A 26,126-nucleotide genomic window follows, 5' to 3' on the forward strand; every position below is an offset into this window, starting at 1 on the left:
TTTCCTGCATCAAAGTTTGTTTCGTTTTTATTCATCAATGAGATCTGGAAGACGGTTGAAAGCAGATTTATAAAAACAATGTTTCATGAAATCGAATCCATAGCAAATTGGTTCGCGAGTCTCCACCAATTTAGGCCATTCGGTGGGTTCGTTTTTGCAACTGTAATATAAAACAATTGATCGATTCTCTTTGACACAATATTTGGACAGAAAATCAGCTGATTTTTGTGTCACGTTCTTACATTTCCGTAAGTCCAATATCTTCAACTCAGGTAATAATTTTATCAATTTTTCTAAATCAAAATTACTAACATCAAGCTCATCAAAATTTCTGATCGCTAAATGATGCAAGTTAGGAAATTTAGACAACAGTTTTTTAAGTAGTGGCCACGAAAGTCTACCAGCCTGAATTTAAAGAAAAGAAATAAATGATAATCTTATAAACATATCACTCAATGATTAACTTACATTCTCGATAACCTCGGAATAAAAACCTGCCTAAATCGAAAGAATAGAAGAAAAAATCAACATAAATCTTAGAGACATTTATCATTTCATGATTGACTTACACTTGCGACAATCAAATCTCTTAGATTGTAATTCTTTATCGATGCATCTACATAAATATCTCTTGCCCAACAACGGAAGAAAGCGCTTTCCAAAGAGGGACAAAAATCCACGAAATGAAATCCGGTGAATTTCTGTTCAATAAAATCGGTTGTACTAAGTTCAAGAATCTTTAAAGCAGACAAATTTGGTCCATTGTAAAAAACTCCGTCCGATACAAAAGCACCTGAAAAGATATTGATCATATTAAACGATCGGAAGATTGATTCAAGTTGAATCTCACCTTTAAAGAATGGTAAGTGGAGTCGCTTCAAATTTGGAAAATATTCAATGAATGAAGGAAGATCATTCATATCAAAAGGAAGTGAACTTGTTTCAACTGATCAGGTCGAAAAACATCTTTATAATCGAAATGAAAATCTGAAGCGAACATTTCGATATTTGACAAGTCATAAATTCTTCCGATGAAATCCAAAATTCCAATTAATCCCTTTATTTGTGGATTATTTTTGACAATTTCTGATAAATCGAAAGATACATGATACATTAAAGATCCCATATCTATAATCTAAATTCAAATTAAAAACAATTAGAAAAAAACATAATTTAGATTCAAAAAATTCATTAATTACCTTAATATTCGGAAACAATTCGAATAAATAGTTATAATTCCAATTCGTATTAGGATTAATCCACAAACTGTTCGCATCGATATAATCAACTGCATCATCAACTAAAAAAATTGAAAACGAATTAATTGAAATCATAAATCGAGCAATTAGAATTTAACTTACTAGTCAACAAATGAAGATATTTTACTCGATTAAATCTGAGCGTAATTAAATCGGACCATCTCGAACAAACTTCAGAATCAAGGGAAGGTAAATGAGCTTTCAAATTTTATCACCTTAACGGAATCCTAATGATCTTACCTTTAGACAATTGGATTAAATCTTTGGCTTCATGGACATTTTCTATGATCTTTAAAAGACAATTATCAGGTAAATCGCTTAATGACATAATTAAAAATCACAATTTACTTATAATTGATCTGTAAACTTGTGGAAATGCTTAAAACTTATCACTTAAATTGAATAACATTAACGATCCATTAATCAGCAAAATTTCAAATTTTAAATTAGTTTCCCTCGTGAAAAACAGCTGATTAATTGTTGAGACAAAGCGCTTTTTTCAAATGAAAAGAAAACAAATATCAGCTTTTAATTAGATTAAAGCAGAATAGTCTAGGCCAATTGATTTACCTCTATGAATAATATAATTTGCTCAAAATATTCATATGAGTTTGCGCTACGATTAATTCGTACATAAAATTTGGGATTAAAAATGAACTTTCGTCTTTCAAATCGATCCTTTTTTGATCACCTGTGACTCTATGTGGAACTTTAGTTTATGTTAGTTTTTTAGTTCGACCGAGAACTGGCCTAGACTCGGCCATGTTGGATCCTGAGAAACTTATAAAATTAGCACCATGCAGATATTTAACAAAACATATAGTAAACAATCAAATCATTTGATTTTTATTCTTCAATGAGATCTGGAAGACATTCGTAAGTTTTGTAAAAACAGTGTTTCATGAAATCGAATCCACGGAAAATTGAATCATATGGTCTCATTGATATTTTCGAAGATCTTCCAAATAAAATTATCAGGTTAATTGTCTAAAGACATAATTGATTTGTGAACTTACGGAAATTCCGATAACTTATCATTGAAATTGATTCAATTTGTTAGTGATGCTACATCACAAAGTAACAAAGGCGTAGCTTTGTTACTGAGTAGTTCAGAAACTACCCCAGGCTTATTAAGCAATATAAAGAAACATTGACATTATCATCGTTTATAAAATGGCTGCTTCTTATTGCTAGTGATTGAAATTTATATGGCTTTTTAATTGATTAAAGTCAATCGATTGTTATAGTGAATAATAAACCTTATGATTTATTTAACTTTTTGATAAATTAAAGTCAGTTGTTTTTATTCATCAATAAAATCTGGTAGACATTTGTATTTTTTGGTTTTTTCGGCTAATTTTTTTCAGCAGCGGCGATATTTGCTTCCATCTAGGTTTCTTTTCACCTTCCGGGGTAACCAATATTCTTTGGTATATACCAATCAGCTTTTGCTCGATTTTATGGATGTCTGTTTTTGGCATTTCTTTCATTTTCTGCGTTCTTTAGCTCTAAATCTAGCTTTCTGGTTTTTTGTTAAACCTTCATGGTAACGCTGTAAAGAAAAATTCATTCCATTATGAACAATCAAACTCAAAATTTTTGGAAAACCTAACCTTACCTGGCTATCCATTATTAGTATCTTTAGAATTATAAAAACTCAAGTAAATATAAATACGTATAGAATTCCTATTGAAGAGAAAAAGAATATAAGAAATGTATGAATTAAACCAATATATAAATGTAGTAATAGATACAAAATTAGCTTATCACACAAGACTCAAAGACAAACTTGAAGGTCATCACAAAAATCTAATGAATGCTTTGAAAAAGAAGATTGATTAACTTACACTATGGAAACTCAGTATGGAAATTTTTTGTTAACCCTCGGCTGCTACTCTCTGAAAAAGTAACAACAAAACTACTCTATTGACAAAAAAGTCCAAAAGTTTTGAAGCAGTAAAACCATAAAGTGGCAATACAATAAAAAATTTTATTGCCCTAACCTTTGACCTTTTTTGTTTTTGTCATTTTCGGTCAGTTTTGTTTTTCTCTTCAAACTTGTTGGTTGTTTTCTTTCGTTTTTTGTGTTTTCCTTTTTCAAGTTATTTTGTATTCTTTTATCTCATTGTTCAATTTTCATACAATAATGGAATTAATAAGTACTTGTGGTGTGATTGACCAATATGATGCTTTTCTTGATGCTAATATTGATGAAGTTCATCCAATTAATAGAAAAGGAAAAAATTAAATGAACCTGATTATCATTATATTGCCATAAGGATATACCTGTTTTTCGGATTTATACCTGTGATAAGTGATATTTTCCAATTGGATAAAAACCGTATTAAGGATTTATTTTGCTTCATTCGTTTTGCTCACGGTGATAAAAATTTCGACAACAATATTAAGAGATTTAAAACTTTCATCCATCGTAAGTGGCTGCTAATAAATACCTCATTTGATGAAATTCAAAGTCATCTTAGCATCCTTGTTCTGTTATCCAAAATCAACTTGCCACAAAAATATATGACTTTTATGGGACAAAGTTTTTGATAAAATCAATAGCAACTATTAATTTTGTACATGTTTTCAAACTTGAATCATCGACAGTGGAAATAGTTTTGAAGATGGGATCGCATCAACCGAAATTCAATTCCTAAAAAAACTTGATCATGACAATATCGTGAAATTAATCAGAGATGAAAAAGAATACGGTAATGATTTTGTTTTTGTCGATTTTTGTGGCCAATCACTTACCAATTTCATGGGAAACAAAAGTGATCGTTTATCCTTGAAAGACATTAGCTGCTTGATGGTTCAGTGTATAAAAGCACTCGATTATATTCACAACAAAAAAATAATCCATAGAGTTTAAAACCATGTAACCTAACAGTCGATGCCCGGAAGATATTGAAAATTATAGACTTTGGTGGAGCTTTTAATGTCGGTGAAGAAGATCCTGGCTATTACACATTTTGATTAAAAAATTAATTTCAATTTTTTAATTAATTTGTGTTTGATTTTTTTCCTGATCAAATTAAAAACTGTGCGATGATAAGATTGATTTTATATTGTTGTTCAATCATTAGTTGAGGATAATAAATTATAGATTCGTCAAAAACTATTGCCACTTTTGATTAAAAAATTAATTGATCCCTGTATCAAAATTATGAGTTAAATGCGAGTTGCACCGCATGAGAAAAATAGGATGAATTTTAACTAACCTGAGTAAATGTTGACCATGGAAGAACCATTTGAACTCTTCAACATTGGAAAGTCACTAGTTTCGTGTTCAGAATCAGATAAAATGAAATCATTGGCCCTAGGAGCTACCTCTGATACATTGATATTTGTTTCATTATCGTTATCACTCGCACAAAAAGAATTATCTGAAAGTGTTGAATTGCCACAATCATCATCACTTTCACTGTTATTAATTTCTTGATCACTGGCATAAATTAACAAGTTTTTGATTTCAATTTCACCGAGATTAACTAAACGAGCACGATTCATATTTGATATATTTCACCTTGAAAGTACAAAAACTGAAAGAACAATTTTGAATTGAAAAACTTTGATTGTGAAAACACAAGAAAAAAGTAATCTTTGCGTATTGAAGAAAGAAAATATTATGCTTGAGCTTTGACATCTACAGACAATTTACTTTTGTTTCTCTTCCTCGCCTTAACCCAAACCCAAAGGGCCATTTTTGTCATTTAGCCGATCTAGTAATGATTTTAATTAGATTACAGGTAAAATGAAAGAGTAATTGGTTTGAAAATTTCTGGAGCTATTGGCAAAGGTGCAATTGACAAAGTCGTAAAACCTTGAAAATATAACTATAGTATAATTGCGACGGTTCACATCCGAAAATGCCTAAGGACAAAATTGTCTATAGAGTAGCAACCTAGGGTTAAAGAAGTGATTTGAGAATGGTGGTGAAAATTGAGATAGAGAGGATTCAAGTAAAGCAAACGAAAATCTGATGAATGAATAAAGAAAAAAATGAAAAAAATGGTTAGAATGAAATAATATAAATTCATCAAACATGAATTAGAATTCAGAAGAGTTTGCTCATCACTAGAGATGTAAGGACAAGGATTTCTCAGTCGATACCAGATTCTTGCTGTTATTTTCATTTACATTTGTTTTCATTTACTCTCAAACTTTCAGAGTGGTAAGTTCATATTTTGACAAAAAAAGTGCAAGTCCAAGAGATGATTGTGATGACCTTTAGGGTGAGTGATTGATCTCCAGTGATTAGCCATTTTTCAATGAATTTTCATTTAATGAAATTTTGTTTAACAATGAACAGCTAAAAAATGGAAAACCGTCTCGATTACCAAATAGAGCATGTAGTAGAGAGAAATCAAAGAGAAAGTTAGCTAATAAAACATCCATCGTAGGTAACGGTCATACAGTTATTATTAGACTACCGATACTGTTTGGATGGATTCACGAAGTCCACGCTACCAATTATCGCCGAACTAAAGTATCTTGGTTTTTCCTTTGACAGTTGGAGCATACCATTCACTCAGGAAGATTTGACGGGCTGTATAAAGAAAGTTTTGAAAGAAAATGCCTCCACCAAAAAGTGCAACTTATAACTATGTTTGCCAATTGAATGAGATTGATATCATTCGGATCCAGCTCTTATACAGGGTAGTTCACCAAGTTTCCAACAAGTTTTCGCGAATAACTTTTTTTTTTTGAGTGTTGAGACCCCATACTCGAGTTATGGTAGTTTGGGCCATGGACCTTGAAACCGTATCCTAACAGAATGACCGGAATTACCTTGATATTTTAATATGACGATTGAGTATGGAAACTTGGTGAAATGCCCTGTATAATATAAAAAACCTGGAACTCAACCCATTATATGCCCTACTACCTGTACATTCAATTAATACAGCTCTAATTTCTCAATTATAAATTTATAAAACCAAATGATTATCTGTTAAGAGCTTCGACACAAATTTGACAAAAAAACAGATATATTTTAATGAAAAAAAGATTAGCCAACTAAAAATTAAATACAGCGTTTGATATTCAAAGCTTATTTGAATTTAATTCTTCGGTTCATAATTTAATCGCATTTGTGATATGTAGAGTTTTCTTCCTGCTCGAATTATTAGGTATCTACAAAAGTTTTTACACTTTTCGAAGACCAATGTTTGTTTAGTAATTATAACAATTAGAGTTAACATATCGATGTTATTTTTTTTGCTAATTAGAGATCAATTATCGCTAGTAGTAGGGAAGCGTTCGCTTCTAATGCACCTTTAATGAACCTTAATGCTGTACCTCAAACTAAACATTTGAACAATAGATACAGAGGTATATTATCATTAAACATTCAACCATAAAAAGAGAAAAGTTCTTTGATGAAAAAACATCATAGTGATTCTCTCCCTCTCGTGCCTTTAAATAGCTTTGCCAAATTATCTTATTCTGAGTGATAGAATATCTCTCTTATCGTCTTCATTGTATCTCTTTCTCTCTCTCTCGATTGGAACTTGGGTTTATCCGATTATTTTCAACACCACCACCACCGATTCATTTGTTTCTCTCTCTCTCAGTTGGCACTGGCATAGGAGCTGAATCAGTTTATACCCATCAATTCATTCTCTCTCGATTGGAACTTGGACTCATCCGTTTATTCAAACCACTATCACCGATTCATTTGTTTCTCTCTCTCTATCATCTTCTTCAACTGGTCCTATCTAGTCCTACCTTATCTCTTTCTTTGGCGAATCATTGTGATAATTGTCGTGGATTATCGTCATCATCTTCAACTCAGCCAATCTCTCGCTCTTACGGAGTCCACTGGAATTTGGGTTATTCATTTGTATTTCTTCAACATGTCTGAAGATCAACAATCATTCGTAGGTCAGGCTGCTTATACCGGACCATTATGGTAGAGTTGACGGCTTGAAGAGAAGACCCAATCACTCGTCAACACTCACCAGTTGACAAACAACAACTAAAGATGAAAGTTTATACTCTTCCAAAAATAACAAATATTGTGACATGTTGGGACTTGTGTAGAAAGATCAAAATTAAAGGTGCTTCAGGAAAAACAAGAAAACATTTCAATGCAGATGTTATCAAAGAGAATGGTAAATGTTTACTTATTTTTGGATCTAGAAAGATAAATGCTACTGGGTTCAGAACAATTTTGTCTGCTGGTGCATTCGTACAAAAGCACTTCCCGATTGACAAAATCAAGTTTATATAAGTTTGCAATTATGTTGATTCAGGAAAGATTAAACCTCGGATTGACATCTGCTTTTTCGTGTCGTCAAATAGTAATGTTACATGCGAGCCAGAACTTTTAAATGGAATTAGTTGCGTCATCTATTTCTCGAAAGGATAGTATGTTATTATGGGGGGAGAAACTCGAAAACACTTGCGTGAGATATCACAAAAATTTTTTACAGCTATTTTTCTGCTATAAAGCTCAATAATTGTTGAAGAAAAGTCAGTTTAAATTATCATCATTGAGGGAAAACAAGTAATATTTCTGAAAATTGTTAACATGCCGGTCTTAACTTGGAGCTCATTGAAACCAATTGTTATCAACCCTCAGTCAAAAATTAGTATTTCTTATGGAGTTGACGAATTTGGAGAAGTTATTTGCTTACGATCGGATATTCGTATTTACTACAATGGTCATCCAACTCGTAATGGTTTGAATCTAAAACGATGAGAGCTGATTCATCTTGGTCGATATATTTCAATGATGATAAGAGGTACCACAGAGGAAATAGAAAATATTGATGAACTGACTATTACACGAACGGATTCAGGTGATCTTCTCTGTAAAAAAGATTCGCAAAGCTGAAAATAGAATCAAAGTTCACGAGTTCATCGTGGATCCTCTTGGAAAGTATCCTGCTTCCTTGTTGCATCAGGCGTGTTTATTTTCAAAATTTGTGGAAGGGAACGATCTAAACCCTTTGAATGATTCGAAGGAAGAAGAGGTACTTGAACCCGGTAAACTAACGGATGAGGAGAAAAACATCATGAAAGGGAAAGAGGATGAACTTTACCAGTTTTACTGAGCTTCCATTGGCATGATAGATGGTTTATCGAATGATTCAAATGCTTTTGTGGAGTCAATTTCCGGTGGTTTTGATGGGAATCTAGCTGATTTTGCGAAAGAGAACAAGATAACATTTCGATCACTATTTATTTCAATCAAAATGATTTGTGGCTAATCATTCAGTTGTCATTGTGAATTTCTTGAATTAACTTGATTTTCTTTAACTTGACTTATTAAATCTTGATTGTATTGTCTCCAAGATTTTCTTCTAATTAAACTTTTGCATAATGACGTCTAATATTTGTGCTTGTCCAAGGATTTCATCTAAATGGACAATTTTACCTCGTGAAATCGCGTGTTTAAGTTAGGCTTCAACCGTCCATTTCGCTGTGAATCATGGAAAACGTGATACTGATATGACCCCACCAGACGATTGGTCAATAAGCATGGAGGTGAAGGAGATCCAGGGATTACCATTTCATTGTAATGGCCAGGGTCTTCTACCAAATCAAGCCTTCAGCTTACTTGCAACATTTTATAGTAGAAGCACCAACCAGGAAAAGTTTCTCGTTGGTTATTTCGTTTGTCATCGGATGCTGAAGGGATCCTGCGGTAATTGGCAATACCAAGGGTAAGACTCACTCCAACATGTGATGATATTAGTGCCCCATGCCAGCTTCATCCTAATCATATCAAATATCAATGTGCCCTTAGAAATGTTGTAAAAATGTGGAAAGCGTATCCCACAAGTGATGAGTGAGAGAGAGAGACTAAATCAATAAAAATCTGAAGCACGAAAACTTTACTGTGTCCTTAATTATTAAACTTTTCATTTGAATGATTACAAATAAATATTAAAAGTGATTAGCCATAACTTGAGCTGACTTTTCTCGCGATATAAATTATAACTCTAATCTCGCGAATAAATTGAAACCAATCAACTCGCGAAAGCTCAGAAAACAAAAATATCATCACTCACGCGAGCTACTTCAAGTCAAGTTTCTCGCGGTAACTCGGTAATAAACAAAATCTTTCATCTCGCGAGTAATTCCCACCTATCGTGATTCTGACTTTCACAAAAAGTTATAGAAGTGCAAGATGATATTCATTTCTACCAAAAAAAATTTCCGGTATTGACACTTGGCCTAATTATTAATTAATGAAATTCAAGTTGATTGGTAAAAGTCCAATTTTGCTTTTCATTGCTGTAGTGATTCATTAATTATAGTAGCAGACGAATAAAGTCTCATAAAGCTCACACAATAAGTACTCACCCGTGGTAGCTAGAGTCTTAACTTTTTCCTGATAATACTTCATACCAAAAGGTATAACATATACAAAAATCAAGAAGTGAAAGACATTAGTATGCATATACGAAAACTTCATTTTTACCCATAGAGCTCTATGGCAAAATCCAACTTTGAAGCCCTGTATCTCAGGAACTGGATCTTTTCTCAATTCCACACTCGCACATAATATGTAATTTGACATGAGCTATATGCAAAAAATTCAGGTCTCTAAACGTGCGGACCTAATCCGAAGTCTTACCGAATATTCAGATGAACCTGTGATGAAGTAAATTTCATCACCTTTACCTTTCTCTTTCTCTCTCTTTCTCATAAATTCCTTTCTCTCTTTCGCTCTCTCTGTCTATAAAAAGCTCTTTCTCCTCTTTCTCTTTTCTCCGCCCACATTCTTTTCCTCCTTTCTTCTTGCTTTCTACTTTTTTCTTCTTTTTCTTCATTTCCTTTTCCTTCATTCTGGAAAAAGCCTAACCAACAAATGCAACAAATAATTGTTAATTTAAAAGTGAGTTTTTCTTTAAATATTTTCAATATTTTTATGTGAAAATCTGCTCTTTTTATCCAAAAAGAAAGGTAAAAATTTTAATAAATTTAAATTAATTTCCTTTCCTTTCCTAAACATTTCCTTACCACAGTGGGTGTCCGTTGTGGTGGAATTTCTCCCTCTCCTTAAAACTTTGGTAAAATTAAAAGTGCAACGATTCGGGTGCTCGAATTGTTAAAAAGTGATAAATCGATAAACGATAATCAGGAAGATAAATTAGATCAATAAAAAAAGACGTCAACAGCCGAATCTTTTCTAAGCTAAATAACCCGAATCTTTTCTAAGCTGAATAAGCTAAATCTTAATTAAGCTAAAACTCATTTGAGCCAAAACCTTTTCTTTACTATTAACAAAGTTAAATATCAATTAGATTTAAACAAAGGCAGCTAATATCGATAGTTATAAAGTCACCAGAATCTCATCACCAGAATCTAATCAACAGAGTTTAATTACGAGAAAATATTTGATGGAAGATACTTCATATTAAAATCGAAGCAGCAAATTGTTTTCTACTGATTAGGACGAAAAGGGTTTTCAGAACTTCCCGATAATCTTCATATATATTTTTCATTAAATAATAATCTTTAAAAATGTATTAACCTCGTTCTCTTGGTAGGTCACATAAACAGTAGTTTCAGGTTTACTCTTTATGGTTTCGATTAGTTTTTCCAAGTCACTTTTTTCACTTACTGGAATCGCTCGTTGAATGATATTTTGAATATCCTTACATGTTATAACTTTATCATATTCTGTTGCCATTTTAGCTATCAAACCTTTATTGTTACCTGCACAATTTTTTATATCCAAAATTAGTTTTTTTGTTGATCTTCAGGTCGTCTTTGCCTTGGTTATCTTCTGTATATTTCTGGATGGCCAGCAAAGGGACAATTATGAATCGTATTCACAATCTTGACTAGTAAAAGTCGTGAGTATTTGTCAGCTTTTATTGTGACCTTGAAAGGACAAGCACGCTGAAATGTCCGAGAATAAAAAATCAAAAGATTTCGAATTATTTTTTCTACAATTTTATCTATTAGATTAACTCTTTATCCGTAGACTTTATCGATATTCTTGCGTAAAGTTAAAAGATACAATTATTTTCATGCATCGAAATAAATTTAATTAATTCTGAATATCTCTTCCATTTGAAACTTTTCAACTGATCAAAATCACTTTAATTGGCTAAAAATTTGCTTATTATTCTCGTTAATGTCACTTTAAATAACTTTTGGACGAAAAGTTCATTAACTAAACGTACACAGTTTCTTGTACCAATAGCCGCTTCCCAGAAAGAGCAGCTGATTAATTGTTAAGAATGTAAATTTAAATGAATAGTAAGACAGAAAATGAGCTGATTTGAATTAAAAAATTGAAACTGAATTAGTTCAAATATTAAATCGAGCAATTAGAAATTAACTTACACATCAACACTTGAAGATATCTTACTCGATTAAATCTCAGCGTAATATGCTCAATCTAATATTTTATTAATCTACTATAGTAGTATATAAACCTCCGCAAATTTACCACCATTTTCATTTCTCTCTAACGTTGCCTAGCAATTGCATACTAATGTTTATACAAGTAACTTGTTTACGTTTTCTTTGTGTCTCTCTTTGTGTCTCTCTTTGTGTCTCTCTTTGTGTCTCTCTTTGTGTCTATCTCTTGTGTTTTATATATTGTGAGGGGATAAAATTCAAGATATTAGCGCACACAAAGGTATCATAACCTCCCTTCTCACCCCAATGTTATTATTTTTATTTGGGAGTTTTTCCTCCCAAAAACCTATTAATTTTGATTATCATTGACAAGAGAGGAGAAGTAAATGTATGTAGCTTTTCCCTCTCCAGGGAATTAACTTTATGACTTTACCATTTTTACATTAAGCAGGAAAACTAAATTACTTTTAGGAGGGAGAGAAAGCATTAGAAAAGGTGGACATTATAAATGACCATCTCTCTAGGGAAAAGCAGGAAAAGTTTAAGATCGCATCCAATTAACTTTGGGGCCATAAGAAAGAGACTCTTTCTTTCTCTTTGTCTTGGAGTCAAACCTCTCTCTTTTTCTCTGTCTTTTCTCTTTCGCAATGGGCCGAGTGGGCTATAAAAGAGAAAGAGAGAAAGTAAGAGGAGAGAGAAGTCAGTCATAGTTCAACATTTCCACCATCCACATCAACACTTTGTTGTTTTTTTTTCTCTCTCTCATCTCTCTGTGCTACAACTTCTTTTAAGAAGTTTATTTTAAGAAGTTTATTTTAAATATTTGGTGTTCGCCATCCTTGTGTTTCCCCTGTTTCCCCAGTTCCGCCATCATCGCCATCCTTGTGTTTCCCCTGTTTCCCTAGTTTCCCCAGTTTCGCCATCATCGCCATCCTTGTGTTTCCCCTGTTTCCCCAGTTTCGCCGTTACCACCATCGTTGTGTTTCGCCAGAACCTCCTCCGCTGTTTGAGCCTCTCGACTCCCTCTCAGACTGTCCCGCAGTGGAAAAAAATCTTCAAGGTAAGCCTTAGGCTTTTTGAGTATTTCTTTTTCCCCTTTTCCTTTTGTACCTATTGATCCTTCACCTTATCCATAACCCTTGCATGATCATACTTGTACCTTTGATCCATTTCCTTAAGTTAACCCGGTCGACTCAGTTCTAGACTTTCACCTTCGATCCTTTATCTTGACCATAACTGTTTATCAACTCCTTATCTATTACCATCCGAACCTTTACCATTATTGACACCGTCATTGGAAATTAATTTGGTCCTTAACCATATTAGCATACCTTTTACCTTATATTTGTAATCATAATCATATCTGATCATAACCAGTAACCTTAACCTACGATCCTTCGCCATAAGAATCGCTTTTGAACTTAAACATTGTACTTTTCATCACCAGTCGTAACCTTTATTACGCTTAACTTCCGCCTCAAGGATAACAGTTTCATCGAGACAACATTTATCTTGAGAGTAATTTCTTTTCACGGTACTTTACCATCCGTTTTAACTATTTTTGCTCGCCAATTAACTGCACCAATTATAACCCTGTATTGACCAATCACTATACTATTATTAATAGACATAATAAAGCTTTTCATCGAAGGTCAATAGTTTACGAATCATTATCGCTACTAGAACTATCGAAATCTTTTGCTAAGGTCAACGCAAGTACCATCGCAACTACAGACAGTTTTAGGTTCCAGGCGAAACAAACGGTATCAAATTGATCTAAGCTTCAAAACTCGAATGTCCATAGGAAAACACTTAAGAGAGTTAACAGCGGTAGTAATCCAGATTCAAGGAGCCGTACAAGAAATAATTGATCTACTGATCTTGCATCACCTATCGATAACTGGACCAGAAGACTGGTTTCTGGAACTAATACTGGACGACGAATTAGCTGATCTGGAACTTAGTGATGAGGTTTAGTAATCAACAAATAGAGTTTATGCAACAACTTATATTTTCAGGTTTGACTTTCAACGAATTGATAAATTTATACATCATCACCCATGAGCGTTTAGATACAGGAGAAAACCCTATTCTACATGACGATACACCTTCCACCAGCCGAGATATTGTTTTAAATCTTTCTACACCGAACGAAGAGCAAAGGAAATCATCTTAATCAAATTTATCTCCTCACAATATTATTAGGAATGGTCTATTCTAACCTACATGCGCAAAATATTCAGGCGCAAGACCATCAAGACCACGAACAACATCAACAGCAGCAAAACACGCAAAAATGTCAAGACCAACAACAACAACAACAAGACCAGCAACAAAAATGCCAGCAAGACCAACAAAACCAGCAACAACAGCAAGACCAACAACAACAGCAAGAACATCAACAACCAGACAACTTTTCAGGTGATCGTCCTCCATTAATAATTGAAGATACACGACGAAGAAAAAGTAAGAATGTTTTTAATCAGCACTCGTCATCATAGAAATATGAATTTCAAGAACTAGTCATCCTAGGAAAAACGTTTATATACATTTTTCCCCTATGAGTTTCCCATTGTTAAGAGAGCGATTAGGTTAAAATTTGCATGCGCTTGAAATCAATTATTAAAATGAAGTAAGGATCATCTCATGATAGTTGTAAATGAATTTCAAGAACTTATCATCCTAGGAAAAACTTTTATTGACATTTTCTTCTTCTTCATTATTTTGCACATATTTTCGTATTTCATATTTTTTTCACATTCACTTTAATGTATAGATAATCAAGCATCACAAAATAAGAGACTCAGACGTAGTGGTATTCAATACTCACCCAGGAAAGATATAAATAATTCCAGTTTGAGCACTTCATCAGCATCAACACCAGCAACAACATCAGCAACAACATCAGCAACAACATCAGCAACAACATCAGCAACAACATCAGCAACAACATCAGCAACTATGGCAAAGCAGCGATAAATATATCTGATGTTGTAGATATGAGCCAGGAAGATTTTTATAATCTTCCGACAAAAAGTTGGAAAACAGTTGATCAGGAGAAAGTACTATCATATGCTAAGGCAGGAGAATTTAATACGGATTCCATCAAAGAAAATCCGTACATACTAAAATGCCTCTATTGTGATCAATTTAAAAGGAGCGGTCAAGGAATGCGTACGCATGTTCGAGGTAACTCAGATGCTGCAACCTTTTACAAAAGTATTTGTCAAATAAGAAGAGAGGAAGATGAACTTCGATCCAACAATTGCCATGTCATACCTAAAAAAGATCCATGGGCAATAATTTGTATTTTGGATAGAAAATACAAATTCACTGATCCAATTCCAAAGAAAATGGTGGACTTTTACAACTATGGAGGGACTGAGGCTCATCCTATTACCGATCCAGCTTTAATTGGCCCAAATTTGTAATAACACATTTATAATTAATCTGATTTTCTCTCTAACCTCTACAATAGTATAATCTCTCATATAAATCACTTTCAATCTTTGATAACCATTCTTAAATTTTATTCAATGAACTTTATAACAGTTTTTATCTAATAAATAATTTGCAACATTATTTCAACCTATTTCTTAACCATCCCTTAGCTACAGAAACTTTTCATTCAAATTCGTTTTATCTTCAAATTGACAAATCACCTAAAAGCATCACGATTTGTTTAGTTGTTACTCTTTTAATCTAGATAGAATCTTCCTTGAAATACATGTTACTTATGTTCTCAATCTTTAACCCACAAGGCATTTAATTTGATTCAATGCAACATTTTCAAGATATGACTATGAAATTTATCAATACAAAACAATATGAAAAGAAGAACAAAAAAGTATCACATCTTCGAAGGTTTGGTGTCAATATCAGTTCAAATAACGGAGAGCCGTGAATTTGAGTGAAATAAGCAGCGGTTTTGCAAATTGACATAAATCGTGGTACACCGTCAATGATTTTGAATTATGTGTTCAAACTTGGACCATGGAATAATTTTTTGTTCTTCTTTTCAAAAAAACCTTCAAATGACCTCTAGATAGGTTTATCGTGAAATGACCTCAATGACCTTGGAACTTTTTATGCGAAGTCCTTCAGTCCCGATATGTATCTGTACGAGGTTTGATCTTTTTAAACTCATTGGTTCTTGACTTATAACTAAAAATCTGCGTAAAATGAAGTTGAATAGCCCTGTACAATCTTTTTCCTTTTCACGAAATAATCAAATGTCTTTTTCATGAATTATTCTCATCACGTACCTTCAATAAAAAAACATATAAAAGAAGAAATTGAATTTAATAAAAATCATATCGAAAAGTTTCATCCATCATGATCTGTGAAATGGAAATTATGTTCTTTCCACGAATGAATAATGTAAGTATCAAATAATCAACCCAACGTACATTTTACTAATAATTTTTCATCTTTTTTCTTTTTTCTTATCATAGGAATTTCCAGATTTGGCCAAGGAATGGCGACTTGATGACAAGCTGTTCTGGAGCTGGTTTTTTATGCTCAACAGCATGGTGGACGAATGGCAAACCCAAGCTGGTACGGATTTTTTAGACTATTATATGTCCAAATTTATTCGTAAAAAGCTGATCGAAATCGAGATTCAAACGAATGGCAAAACCGCATGGAATAACATATGGTTAACCGCCAAGGTTAAAAGCTTAGAAGCGGCTCTGGTAAGACTCTAGAACACCACCGTTCGCAAATCGTCTTGAAACTTTTTCAGTGTATAGCCCCCAACATATTATTCTCAAGGTCAAACTTACTAGTCAAGGTCATCGATGGAGTTTCAAATTTTTAACCTGTGAACAGCAATTTGCTTGAAATTCAAATAAAATTATAAGAAATCAATATCTCAGGCTATGTCATGCGTACTGTGTGTATTACTTGGTACATGATATGCTTATAGGGATAAATATTTAGAACTTTGGTTCACATTCCATCAAGTGCAAGCTAGAAGTTATCAAGATTGCACTGAAACTTGCCGAAGTCTTTGAATGTGACTACCAACAACTAACCAGACCTTATTTTGGGAAGTATCCGTCTTGTTTTTCTGAACAAAGTAGTTTCTGAACAAAGTTCAAACTAATAGTTGTACATACAAACAGCCAATTTCATTTGACTATTAATCTCAGCATATCCTTATTGACCCTACGATCATGCAGCGCATTACATATATTATTCAACTCATATTTCCATCGAATGTATACATTCAGAAGTCCATGCATAGTTAAAAGTCAATACGTTACCATTATCATGAAATATCCAACATAAACAAGCCTAAAAACAAAAATATAGTGATAACCTTGAAATGACCTTGACTAGTAAGTTTGACCTTGAGAATAATATGTACTAAATTTTGAGTGTGCCTGACTCACGGTTCAATAGTAATCTAAGAAAACAGTGAAAATACAATTTTCATCCAATTTTATCTGCACAACCAAGTCACTCAGAACCTTGAATTTTCACACATAACATCATCATACCCATATGTATACATGCTATCAAAAACATTGTTCTAGAAATTTTTTGACATGCTGTAGAAAACTTTTATTTTCTCCATAGACTCCTATGTAAAAATGTATTTTTGATTATCTGTATCTTCTGAACCAAAAGTTTCCGCAGAAATTCCATCCATATGCATGACCTATATGTTAAGGGCTATACACTGAAAAAGTTTCAAGACGATTTGCGAACGGTGGTGTTCTAGAATATAGCCTAATTTTAATTTAATTAAGCGAATGGAATGAATTCGAATATCGGATCTTAATAGATTAGAGCAGAATTTTTTCAACCAATTGATTTACCTTCGTGAAGAATATAAGCTGCTCGAATGATGAGTTTTCGCAATGATCAATTCGTACAGGAAAAATTGGGATTTAAAATGAACTTTCACCTCGAAACATGATAGATGCTCAATGATTGAGCCTCAATCTAAGAATGGGCAAGAGTCAAAAACATAGAAAAATAAAAGAAAATAACTTTAAAAATTTCAAGTTAAAATTTCGATCTTATCCTGTGACAATCGGATCAACTCTTCGAATCCATTGAAATGGTTCGAATCATGCAGAGACACTCGTTTGGTAGATTTTTTATTGACTAAATTCACTTTAAATGAATTTAAAGAGACAACTCAAAATTGAAAATTGAAATCGGTTCCCTCTTAAACCAGCTGATAGTTTATTGTGATTCCGTTGACAAGCAGGCATAACTTTAATGTCGCTCGTGTTGATTAAAATTAATAGAAAGAAATGTTGACATGTTTATCGTTTATGAAATGGATGCTGCTTATTGCTAGTGATTGAAATTTGGATGGCTTTCTGGTTCGGTCATTCGTTTGTTGAAGCGGACGGGTAATCAGCTTAAACTGACCTGTTTTGGTGTCTGGTGATTTTGATCAACAATGGTATTTGTAACTACGAGTGAGATGAAGGTTTGCTACATCAAAGTTTGTTTCGATTTTCATTCATCAATGAGATCTGGAAGACAACTGAATTTTTTGTAGAAACAATGTTTCATGAAATCAAATCCATAGCAAATTGGTCCACAATAATAATAAACCAATTTAGGCCATTCGACGGGTTCGTTTTCACAATCGTAATATATTGCGATTGATCGATTCTCTTTGACACAATATTTGAACAGAAGATCAGCTGATTTTTGCGTCTCTTTCTTAAATCCTCTCAAGTCCAATATCTTCAACTTTCGTAATAACTTTATCAATTCTTCTAAATTACTATCATCAAGCTGATCAATATTTCTCATCGCTAAATGATGTAAATTAGGGAATTTAGACAGCACTCTTTTAAGTATTGGCCACGAAAAACTACCAGACTCAACCTAAAGATAAAAAATTAATGGCGTTCTTAAAAACATTTATCACTCGATGATTGACTTACGTTATCGATAACCAAATCTCTTAGATTGTAATTTTTTATCGATTCATCTACATGAATATCATATGCCCAACAACTGATGAAAGCACTTTCCAAAGATGGACAAAAATCCATGAAATGAAATCCGGTGAATTTTCCAACAAAACCATTTGAACCAAGTTCAAGGATCTTTAACGAAGACAAACTCGGTCCATTGTAAAGAACGTTACAAAAGTTGTAAAAAGCTTGATCCGCTATAATAAATCGTAAAAAGATATTAATCATACATGTAATAAGAAGATTAATTCAAGTTGAATCTCACCTTTATCAAATTCTATGTTAAGTCGCTTCAAATTCGGAAAATATCCAATGAATGAAGGAAGATACTTCATATTAAAATCGAAACAGCGAATTTGTTTCAACTGATTAGGGCGAAAAACTCTTTTATAATCAAAATCAAACTTTCCAACGCACATTTCGATATTCTCCAAGTTATAATTATAGTCTCTTATAAAGCTAAAGAGTCCAATCAATCCTTTTACATTTGGATTGCTGATAATTTGGATGAAAATATCAGGTCGAATATAAATACAATAATAGGACGAAACCTCTATGATCTATTATAAAAGTAGAAAACAATTAGAGAGTAACACAATTTTGATTAGGAGATTCATTAATTACCTTGAGATTTGGAAAAAATTCGATTAAATTGTAATCCTTCCAATCTGTATCATGATTAATCCTTAAACTGTCCCCATCAATATAATCAACTTTACCTTTGAATTAAAAAAGTTGGAAATAAAACAATTAAAATCGTAAATGGATTAAGTTGAAATTAACTTACCAGCCACAAACCGAAGATATTTAACTCGCTTAAATCTCGGCGTAATTAAATCGGACCATCTCGAGCAAACTTTAGAATCAAGTGAAAGTAAATAAGATTTGAAATTTTATAATTTAAACGGAATCTTACCTTTGGACAATCGAATCAAATCTTTGGCCTCATGGACATTTCTCAAGATCTTCAAAAGACAATTATCAGGTAAATCGTTTAATGACATTATAGAGAATTATAATTGACTTATGATTGATTTGGAACTTATTGAAATTCACTACATTAATGATTAATCAGCAAAATTAGTTTCCCTCGTGAAGAGCAGCTGATTAACTATTGAGACAAAGCGCTTTTTACGAATGAATAGAAATCGAATATCGGATGGCAATTATTATTAATAGAGTGAGGCTCAAGACATCAATATAAGGAAATTATTAATAATTTAATTGCTCAATCAATTGTGTTTGTTGAATTAGGTGTCAAATGATCCTAGATTGTTGAATTGGCTGTTTAATCAATTAAATTATTTCCCCTAAAAGCCGCGCATTATTAACCAAATTTCGTTACACAATCATTTCGGAAACAAAACATTACCGATCATCTCTTAATAAAAGATTTTATTAATTGATATAATGAAATGTTGACATGGTTATCGTTTATAAACATGGATGCTTCTCATAGCTGATGATTGAAATTTGGATGGCTTTCTGGTTGATTCGAGTCAATCGATGGTTTGAGAGGACGGATAATCAGCTTAAACTGACCTATTTCAGTGTTGCGTGATTTTGATGAGAAACGACAAGAACGAAACAAAAAATGAAATATGTGCCTACGAGTGAAGTAAAAGTTTCCTGCATCAAAGTCAACTGCCAGATAATGAGACTCTCTTAAAATAACGTTTCTATTGTAACCAAGACAACCGAGCTGTGTTTTTAATTGTTTACTTTTGTTAATTAATCAGCTGATTAATTGTTAAGACAAAGCGCTGGACCGTAGTAAAAGGCAAAAAGAAGCAAAAAAGAGCTAAAAGACAAAAACACTTCAATTCTTTTTAGCCTTTTTTTGCCTCTTTTCGTCTTTTTGTCTTTTACCACGGCCTCAAAGCACTTTTTTTCGAATGGAAAAAAATCGAATATCGGATCTTAATTAATAGATTAAGCAGAATAGTCTAGGCCAATTGATTTACCTTCATGAAGAATATAAGTTGCTCGAATTAACAAAAATAATTAACGAAAGCGATCTAATCGTCCATAAAACTTGCGATAATATGAACTTTCGTTTTTCACATCGAAACTCATCAACTCGAATCACATGATGGATGCTCAATCGTATATTTTATTAATCAACTATAATGTCAAGAGTTTTAACAATCAATTTATATGCAATTCGAATATTTATTTTGTTGATTGTCTTTGGAAACTTGTAGTTTCAATTTGTATTTTTTCTTATGAATTCACAATCAGATTAATTAGAAATATTATTTATCTTCATCAAGCAAATATGGAAGTAAGTCCCAAGTTTCGTAGAAACAATGTTTCATGAAATCGAATCCGTAGACAATTAGTTCGCGATTAGTGTCCAATTTAGGCCATTCAGTGGGTTCGTTTATCAAGCTGTGATATAAAACAATTGATCGATTCTGCTTGACACAACATTTGGTTAGAAAATCAGCTGATTTGTGTGTCACGTTCTTACATTTCCGTAAGTCCAATATCTTCAACTCAGGTAATAATTTTATCAATTCTTCTAAATCAAAATTACTAACATCAAGCTTATCAAAATTTCTGATCGCTAGATGATGTAAGTTGGGAAATTTAGACAACAGTTTTTTAAGAAACGGCCACGAAAGTTTACTAGACTGAATGTAAAGAAAAGAAATAAATGATAATCTTATAAACATATCACTCGATGATTAACTTACATTGTCGATAGCCACGCAATAAAAACCTGCCTAAATCGAAAGAATAGAAGAAAAAATCAACATAAATCTTATAAACATTTATCATTTGATGATTTACTTACTTTCTCGATAACCAAATCTCTTAGATTGTAATTCTTTATCGATTCATCTACATAAATATCTCTTGCCCAACAACGGAAGAAAGCGCTTTCCAAAGATGGACAAAAATCCATGAAATGAAATCCAGTGAATTCTTGTTCAATGTAATCGCTTGTACAAAGTTCAAGAATCTTTAACGCAGACAAATTTGGTCCATTGTAAAAAACTCCGTCCGCTATAATAGATCGTAAAACGATATTAATCATCTGAAACAATCGCAAGATTAATTGAAGTAGAATCTTACCACCACAGAGTTTTAAGTGGAGTCGCTTCAAATTCGGAAAATATTCAATGAATGAAGGAAGATCATCCGTAAAAAAATAGTAGCAGCTAACTTGTTTCAAATGATCAGGTCGAAAAACTTTTTTATAATCGAAATTAAATTCTGCAACGAACATTTCGATATCTGACAAGTCATAATCTTCTCTTTTTAAATCAAAATAACCAATCAATCCCTTTATTTGTGGATTATTTTTGACAATTTCTGGTAAATTGTAAGATCCATGATAATCAAAGGCCGCAGTATCTATAATCTAACGTCAAATTAAAATAATTAGAAAGAAACATAATTTTGATTCGAAAAATTCATTAATTACCTTAATGTTAGAAAACAATTCGAATAAATTGTCATAATTCCATTTCGTATCAGGATTAATCCACAAACTGTTCACATCGATATAATCAACCGCATCACTTGCTATTAATAAAAAAATTAGAAACAAGTGTTAATAAAATGATAAATCGATCAATTAGAAATTAACTAACCATCCATCAAATGAAGATATTTTACTCTCTTAAATCTCGGCGTAATTAAATCAGACCATCTCGAACAAACTTTAGAATCAAGTGAAAGTAAATAAGCATTAGAATTTCTCTATCTTAACGGAATCTTAATCTTACCTTTAGACAGTTGAATCAATTCTTTGGCCTCATGGACATTTTCGAAGATCTTCAAAAGACAAATATCAGGTAAATCGCTTAATGACATAATTAAAAATCACAATTCACTTATGATTGATCTGTAAACTTAAGGAAATGCTTATAACTTATCACTTAAATTGAATAACATGAATGATTCATTAATCAGCAAAATTTTAAATTTTAAATTAGTTTCCCTCGTTAAAAACAGCTGTTTAACTATTGAGACAAAGCGCTTCTTTCGAATGAATAGAAATCGAATATCTGATCTTAATTAAATTAGATCATTTTCCTAAAAAGCTGCGAATCGTAAGCCGAAAAACGTCAGCTGGAAGTGGAAAAGTTGAGCTTACGGACATATCTTGAGCCTTACCCAGAATCTTTATGGTCAATTGATTCACCTTCATGCAGAATATAAGTTGCTCGAAATATTAACATGACGAGTTTTCGCAATGATCTATTCGTACAGCAAAAATTGGGATTAAAAATGAACTTATGGATAAATTAAACATAAGATTGGTTAGAAATTTGATTTATCTTCATCAAGCAAATCTGGAAGTGAGTTCCAAGTTTTAAAAATAATGTTTCATGAAATCGAATAATTAATATAATGAAATGTTGACATGATTATCGTTTATGATTGAAATTTGGATGTTTTTATTGGTTGATTCAGTCAGTTGATTGTTGAAGAGAACTGGTATTCAGCTTAAACTGATCTATTTCAGTGTTTGGTGATTTTGATCAACAATAAATACTGGACAAAAGATGAAGCATAACCTTGAGTGATATAAAAAATTGATTTTTCAAAGTTTGTTTCGGTTTTTATTCATCGATGAGGAATGGAAGAGAAGCGAGAGTTTTGTAGAAACAATGTTTCATGAAATCGAATCCGTGCACAATTGATTCTTGAGGAGTGTCTAATTTAGGCCATTCGACGGGTTCGTTTTCACAATCGTAATATATTGTGATTGATCGATTCACTTTGACACAATATTTGAACAGAAGACAATTGTCTGGTAAATCGTTTAATGACATGATTATGGTTCCACTAATTAACAGTTTAAAAACTTGAAGAAATATTGAAGCACTAATTTCATTTGAAGTGAGAAAAGTTTTCACAGAAAATTCACTTGAAAATCAGCTGATTAATTACTAAGAGCGAGGCTTTTGGATGGGACAAGGAGTCTTGAAGCGCGTTTTTCCTTCTTCATTTTTTTATGTGCCATATGCTTTTGTTGTCTCTTAATAATGATAAGTAACTCAGTTTGTTAAAATGAAATACAGAAAATAATTATAATACAATTTATTGTGATATGATAATTTTAATTACCATGCAGATATTTAATGATTAATCAACCTCATGATTTATTAGGGCTTTTTGATTCATTCAAGCAAGTCAATTATTTTTCATCAATGAGAATCGGAAGTGATTTCTAAGCAAACTATGTTTCATGAAATCGAATCTGTTGACAATTAATTCGTGAGGATTGTCCAATTTAGGCCATTCATTTGGTTCCTTTCACAATCAATAGATTTTAAATTTTGCGCTTCATTCTTGTTCTGACCAATCACATAAATTGTTTACCATTTTTTTTCAAATGTCTATAAAAAAATAAATGCTTACAATTTGAAAGAATTGTCCTTTTATCATATTGTTGTTTAATTTCTACTGGTGAGAAAATTGATTCTGGTGCTGTAGATCGAGGAGAGAAACGAACAACCAGCCGAGAAAAGGTACTAGACACCGAAATCGACAAAGAAACTAAAGTTCAACTTTCGAAAGTCAAAATGCTGGACCTTGAAGATGTTGTGGTCTCCCAAGGACGGTGTAAGTTACCAGAAGGTTCATTCAGAAAAACAAAAAAAGGTTATGAAGAGATTCATGTTCCATCTCTCAACCCAAAACCTTTCGGTGAAAATGAGGTGAGTAGATTATTCAACATTCTTAATCATTTATCTTCGTGCTTACCCCAAATATATTGAATCACAATATATTTGGTAATATTAAGAAGAAGATCAAAAGGTTTCGAATATTGAGATTTCAATCTTCATGTTGAGTTTTCTTAACTTTTAAATTAACATTTTTGTTTTCTCTCCTCTAGAATCTTATTCATATTGATCAATTACCTGCTTATGCCCAACCAGCTTTCACTGGATTTAAAACACTTAATCGAATTCAATCAAGAGTCTATTCCTCTGCCATGGAACGAGATGAGAACTTGTTGATTCGTGCTCCTTCTGGAGCTGGTAAAACAAATGTCGCTCTTTTGTGTATGTTAAGAGAGATTGGTAAACATGTGAATCCCGATGGAACTATTAACGTAGACGATTTCAAGTGTATCTATGTTGCACCCATGAGATCATTGGTACAAAAGATGGTTCGAAATTTCAGTGACCGGTTAAAATCTTATGGTATTAAAGTGGCCGAATTAACTGGAGATCATCAACTGAGTCGTGAACAAATTAATGAGACTCAGATAATTGTATGTACACCAGAAAAATGGGACATTATCACGAGAAAAGACGGTGAACGTAGTTTCACACAAATTGTTCGTCTTATTATTTTTGATGAAGTTCATTTACTACACGATGATCGAGGTCCAATTATTGAAACTTTGGTCGCCCGGGTGGTGAGAAATCAAGAGACCGCTCAAGATTCAATCAGAATTGTGGGCCTAAGTGCTACTCTTCCAAATTATGAGGATGTTGCTGAATTTCTAGGGGTCAATCGGAAGACTGGACTTCACTATTTCGACAACAGTTTCCGTCCTGTTCCACAGGAGCAACAGTTTATTGGTATCACTGAAATGAAGGCAATACAGAGATACCAATTAATGAACGAAATCCTTTATAAAAAGGTGGAAGAACAAGCGGGTAAAAATCAAGTTCTAATTTTTGTTCACTCGAGAAAAGAAACTGGTAAAACAGCTCGATCTTTGAAAGATATGTTTTATGACAATGATAAATTGCACATGTTTCTCAAAGAAGGATCATCTTCTGCGGAAATCTTACGAAAAGAAGCTGATGAAGTTAAAGATCTTGAACTGAAAGACCTCATGGGTTATGGTTTCGGCATCTATCATGCTGGTATGTCTAGAGTTGAACGTACCCTAGTCGAAGATTTATTCAGTGATCGTCATATTAAAGTTCTCGTATCAACAGCAACTCTTGCTTGGGGTGTCAATCTACCAGCTCACACTGTGATCATCAAAGGAACTCAAATTTACAATCCTCATAAAGAAAGATGGACTGAACTTGGAGCGCTTGATGTACTTCAGATGTTCGGTCGAGCCGGTCGACCTCAATATGATTGCATAGGAGAAGGTATTCTGATCACTCAACACAGTAAACTTCAATACTATTTGTCTCTTTTAAATCAACAACTACCAATTGAAAGTCAAATGGTTTCATAATTACTTGATCTACTCAACGCCGAGATCACTTGAGGTAACATTCAGAGTATCGAAGAAGCAAACAACATGAACTGGCTACTCTTAAAGCTCCGAGCAAAAGTATTGGGAAAAGTTTCTAAATTACATTTTTAATTGTTCTAAATTAACAATATTAGTGTAGAAATTGAATCTAAAAGGAATCGAAAGCTCACTATTTGATTATGTAGGCTAATTAATACTGATTCGATTGATGTGTTTTAAAAAAATTTAGCCTTGTTCATTCTTGAACGACTTTTGTTCAACTGATTCCCAATACTTTTGCTCGGAGCTTTATTTGAGCATACGAATGTTAAAAAATCCGTCTCTTTATGGTATCAGTGGGGGGTAAGACTCAAGATATGTCCGTCAGCTCGATATTTTAACTGATTTTTTTTGGCT

General features: G+C 32.7%; 3 protein-coding genes across 5 annotated transcripts in view; 1 reads left to right on the top strand and 2 right to left on the bottom strand.

Annotated features, from left to right (window-relative positions):
- LOC128388972 (uncharacterized) lies at positions 1–22,476 on the bottom strand. Of its 2 annotated transcripts, none has more exons than XM_053348453.1 (7): positions 22,279–22,476; positions 22,144–22,212; positions 21,975–22,075; positions 21,623–21,911; positions 21,342–21,553; positions 21,241–21,270; positions 1–405 (listed from the first exon to the last, which is right to left on the bottom strand). In XM_053348453.1, exons 1-7 carry the CDS (start codon positions 22,364–22,366, stop codon positions 28–30), a joined length of 1,167 nt encoding a protein of 388 aa, XP_053204428.1. In that variant the 5' UTR covers positions 22,367–22,476; the 3' UTR covers positions 1–27. The 2 variants fall into 2 exon arrangements, with proteins under 2 accessions (XP_053204428.1, XP_053204427.1); XM_053348452.1 differs by lacking the exon at positions 1–405 and adding an exon at positions 20,638–21,177 and having other exon boundaries at positions 22,279–22,472.
- The window catches only part of LOC128388973 (uncharacterized), a 24,916-nt gene continuing 16,538 nt past the window's right edge, over positions 17,749–26,126 (bottom strand). Inside the window, exons 1-6 of one of the 2 annotated variants that reach the window (XM_053348454.1) lie at positions 19,458–19,636; positions 19,329–19,397; positions 19,166–19,260; positions 18,807–19,101; positions 18,509–18,738; positions 17,749–18,449 (exon numbers count right to left, since the gene is read on the bottom strand). In XM_053348454.1, coding sequence (XP_053204429.1) covers positions 18,072–18,449; positions 18,509–18,738; positions 18,807–19,101; positions 19,166–19,260; positions 19,329–19,397; positions 19,458–19,545 — 1,155 coding nt within the window. In that variant the 5' untranslated portion in view covers positions 19,546–19,636 and the 3' untranslated portion in view covers positions 17,749–18,071. Of the gene's footprint in view, positions 18,450–18,508; positions 18,739–18,806; positions 19,102–19,165; positions 19,261–19,328; positions 19,398–19,457; positions 19,637–26,126 lie in introns of those variants that run through there. The other variant, XM_053348456.1, reaches the window with a different exon arrangement.
- On the top strand, positions 23,879–25,976 carry LOC128388965 (U5 small nuclear ribonucleoprotein 200 kDa helicase-like). Its single transcript, XM_053348444.1, has 2 exons — positions 23,879–24,219; positions 24,399–25,976. The coding sequence occupies exons 1-2, from the start codon at positions 24,085–24,087 to the stop codon at positions 25,707–25,709; spliced, it is 1,446 nt and encodes a 481-aa protein (XP_053204419.1). The 5' UTR covers positions 23,879–24,084; the 3' UTR covers positions 25,710–25,976.

The sequence above is a fragment of the Panonychus citri genome, unplaced genomic scaffold, assembly GCF_014898815.1.
Source record: "Panonychus citri isolate SS breed McGregor unplaced genomic scaffold, ASM1489881v1 Contig00104, whole genome shotgun sequence".
Classification (NCBI taxonomy): Eukaryota; Metazoa; Arthropoda; class Arachnida; order Trombidiformes; family Tetranychidae; genus Panonychus; species Panonychus citri.

Excerpts from the sequence above, each read along its gene's own strand:
- LOC128388972 (XM_053348452.1), bottom strand. The coding sequence starts at position 22,366 with ATGTCATTAAGCGATTTACCTGATATTTGTCTTTTGAAGATCTTCGAA. Across the intron at positions 22,213-22,278 it reads ATTGATTCAACTGTCTAAAG|TTTGTTCGAGATGGTCTGAT; the intron begins GTAAGATTAAGA and ends TTGATTCTAAAG. Across the intron at positions 21,178-21,240 it reads ATTGCGTGGCTATCGACAAT|TCTAGTAAACTTTCGTGGCC; the intron begins GTAAGTTAATCA and ends CTTTACATTCAG.
- LOC128388965 (XM_053348444.1), top strand. The coding sequence starts at position 24,085 with ATGCTGGACCTTGAAGATGTTGTGGTCTCCCAAGGACGGTGTAAGTTA. Across the intron at positions 24,220-24,398 it reads AACCTTTCGGTGAAAATGAG|AATCTTATTCATATTGATCA; the intron begins GTGAGTAGATTA and ends TCTCTCCTCTAG.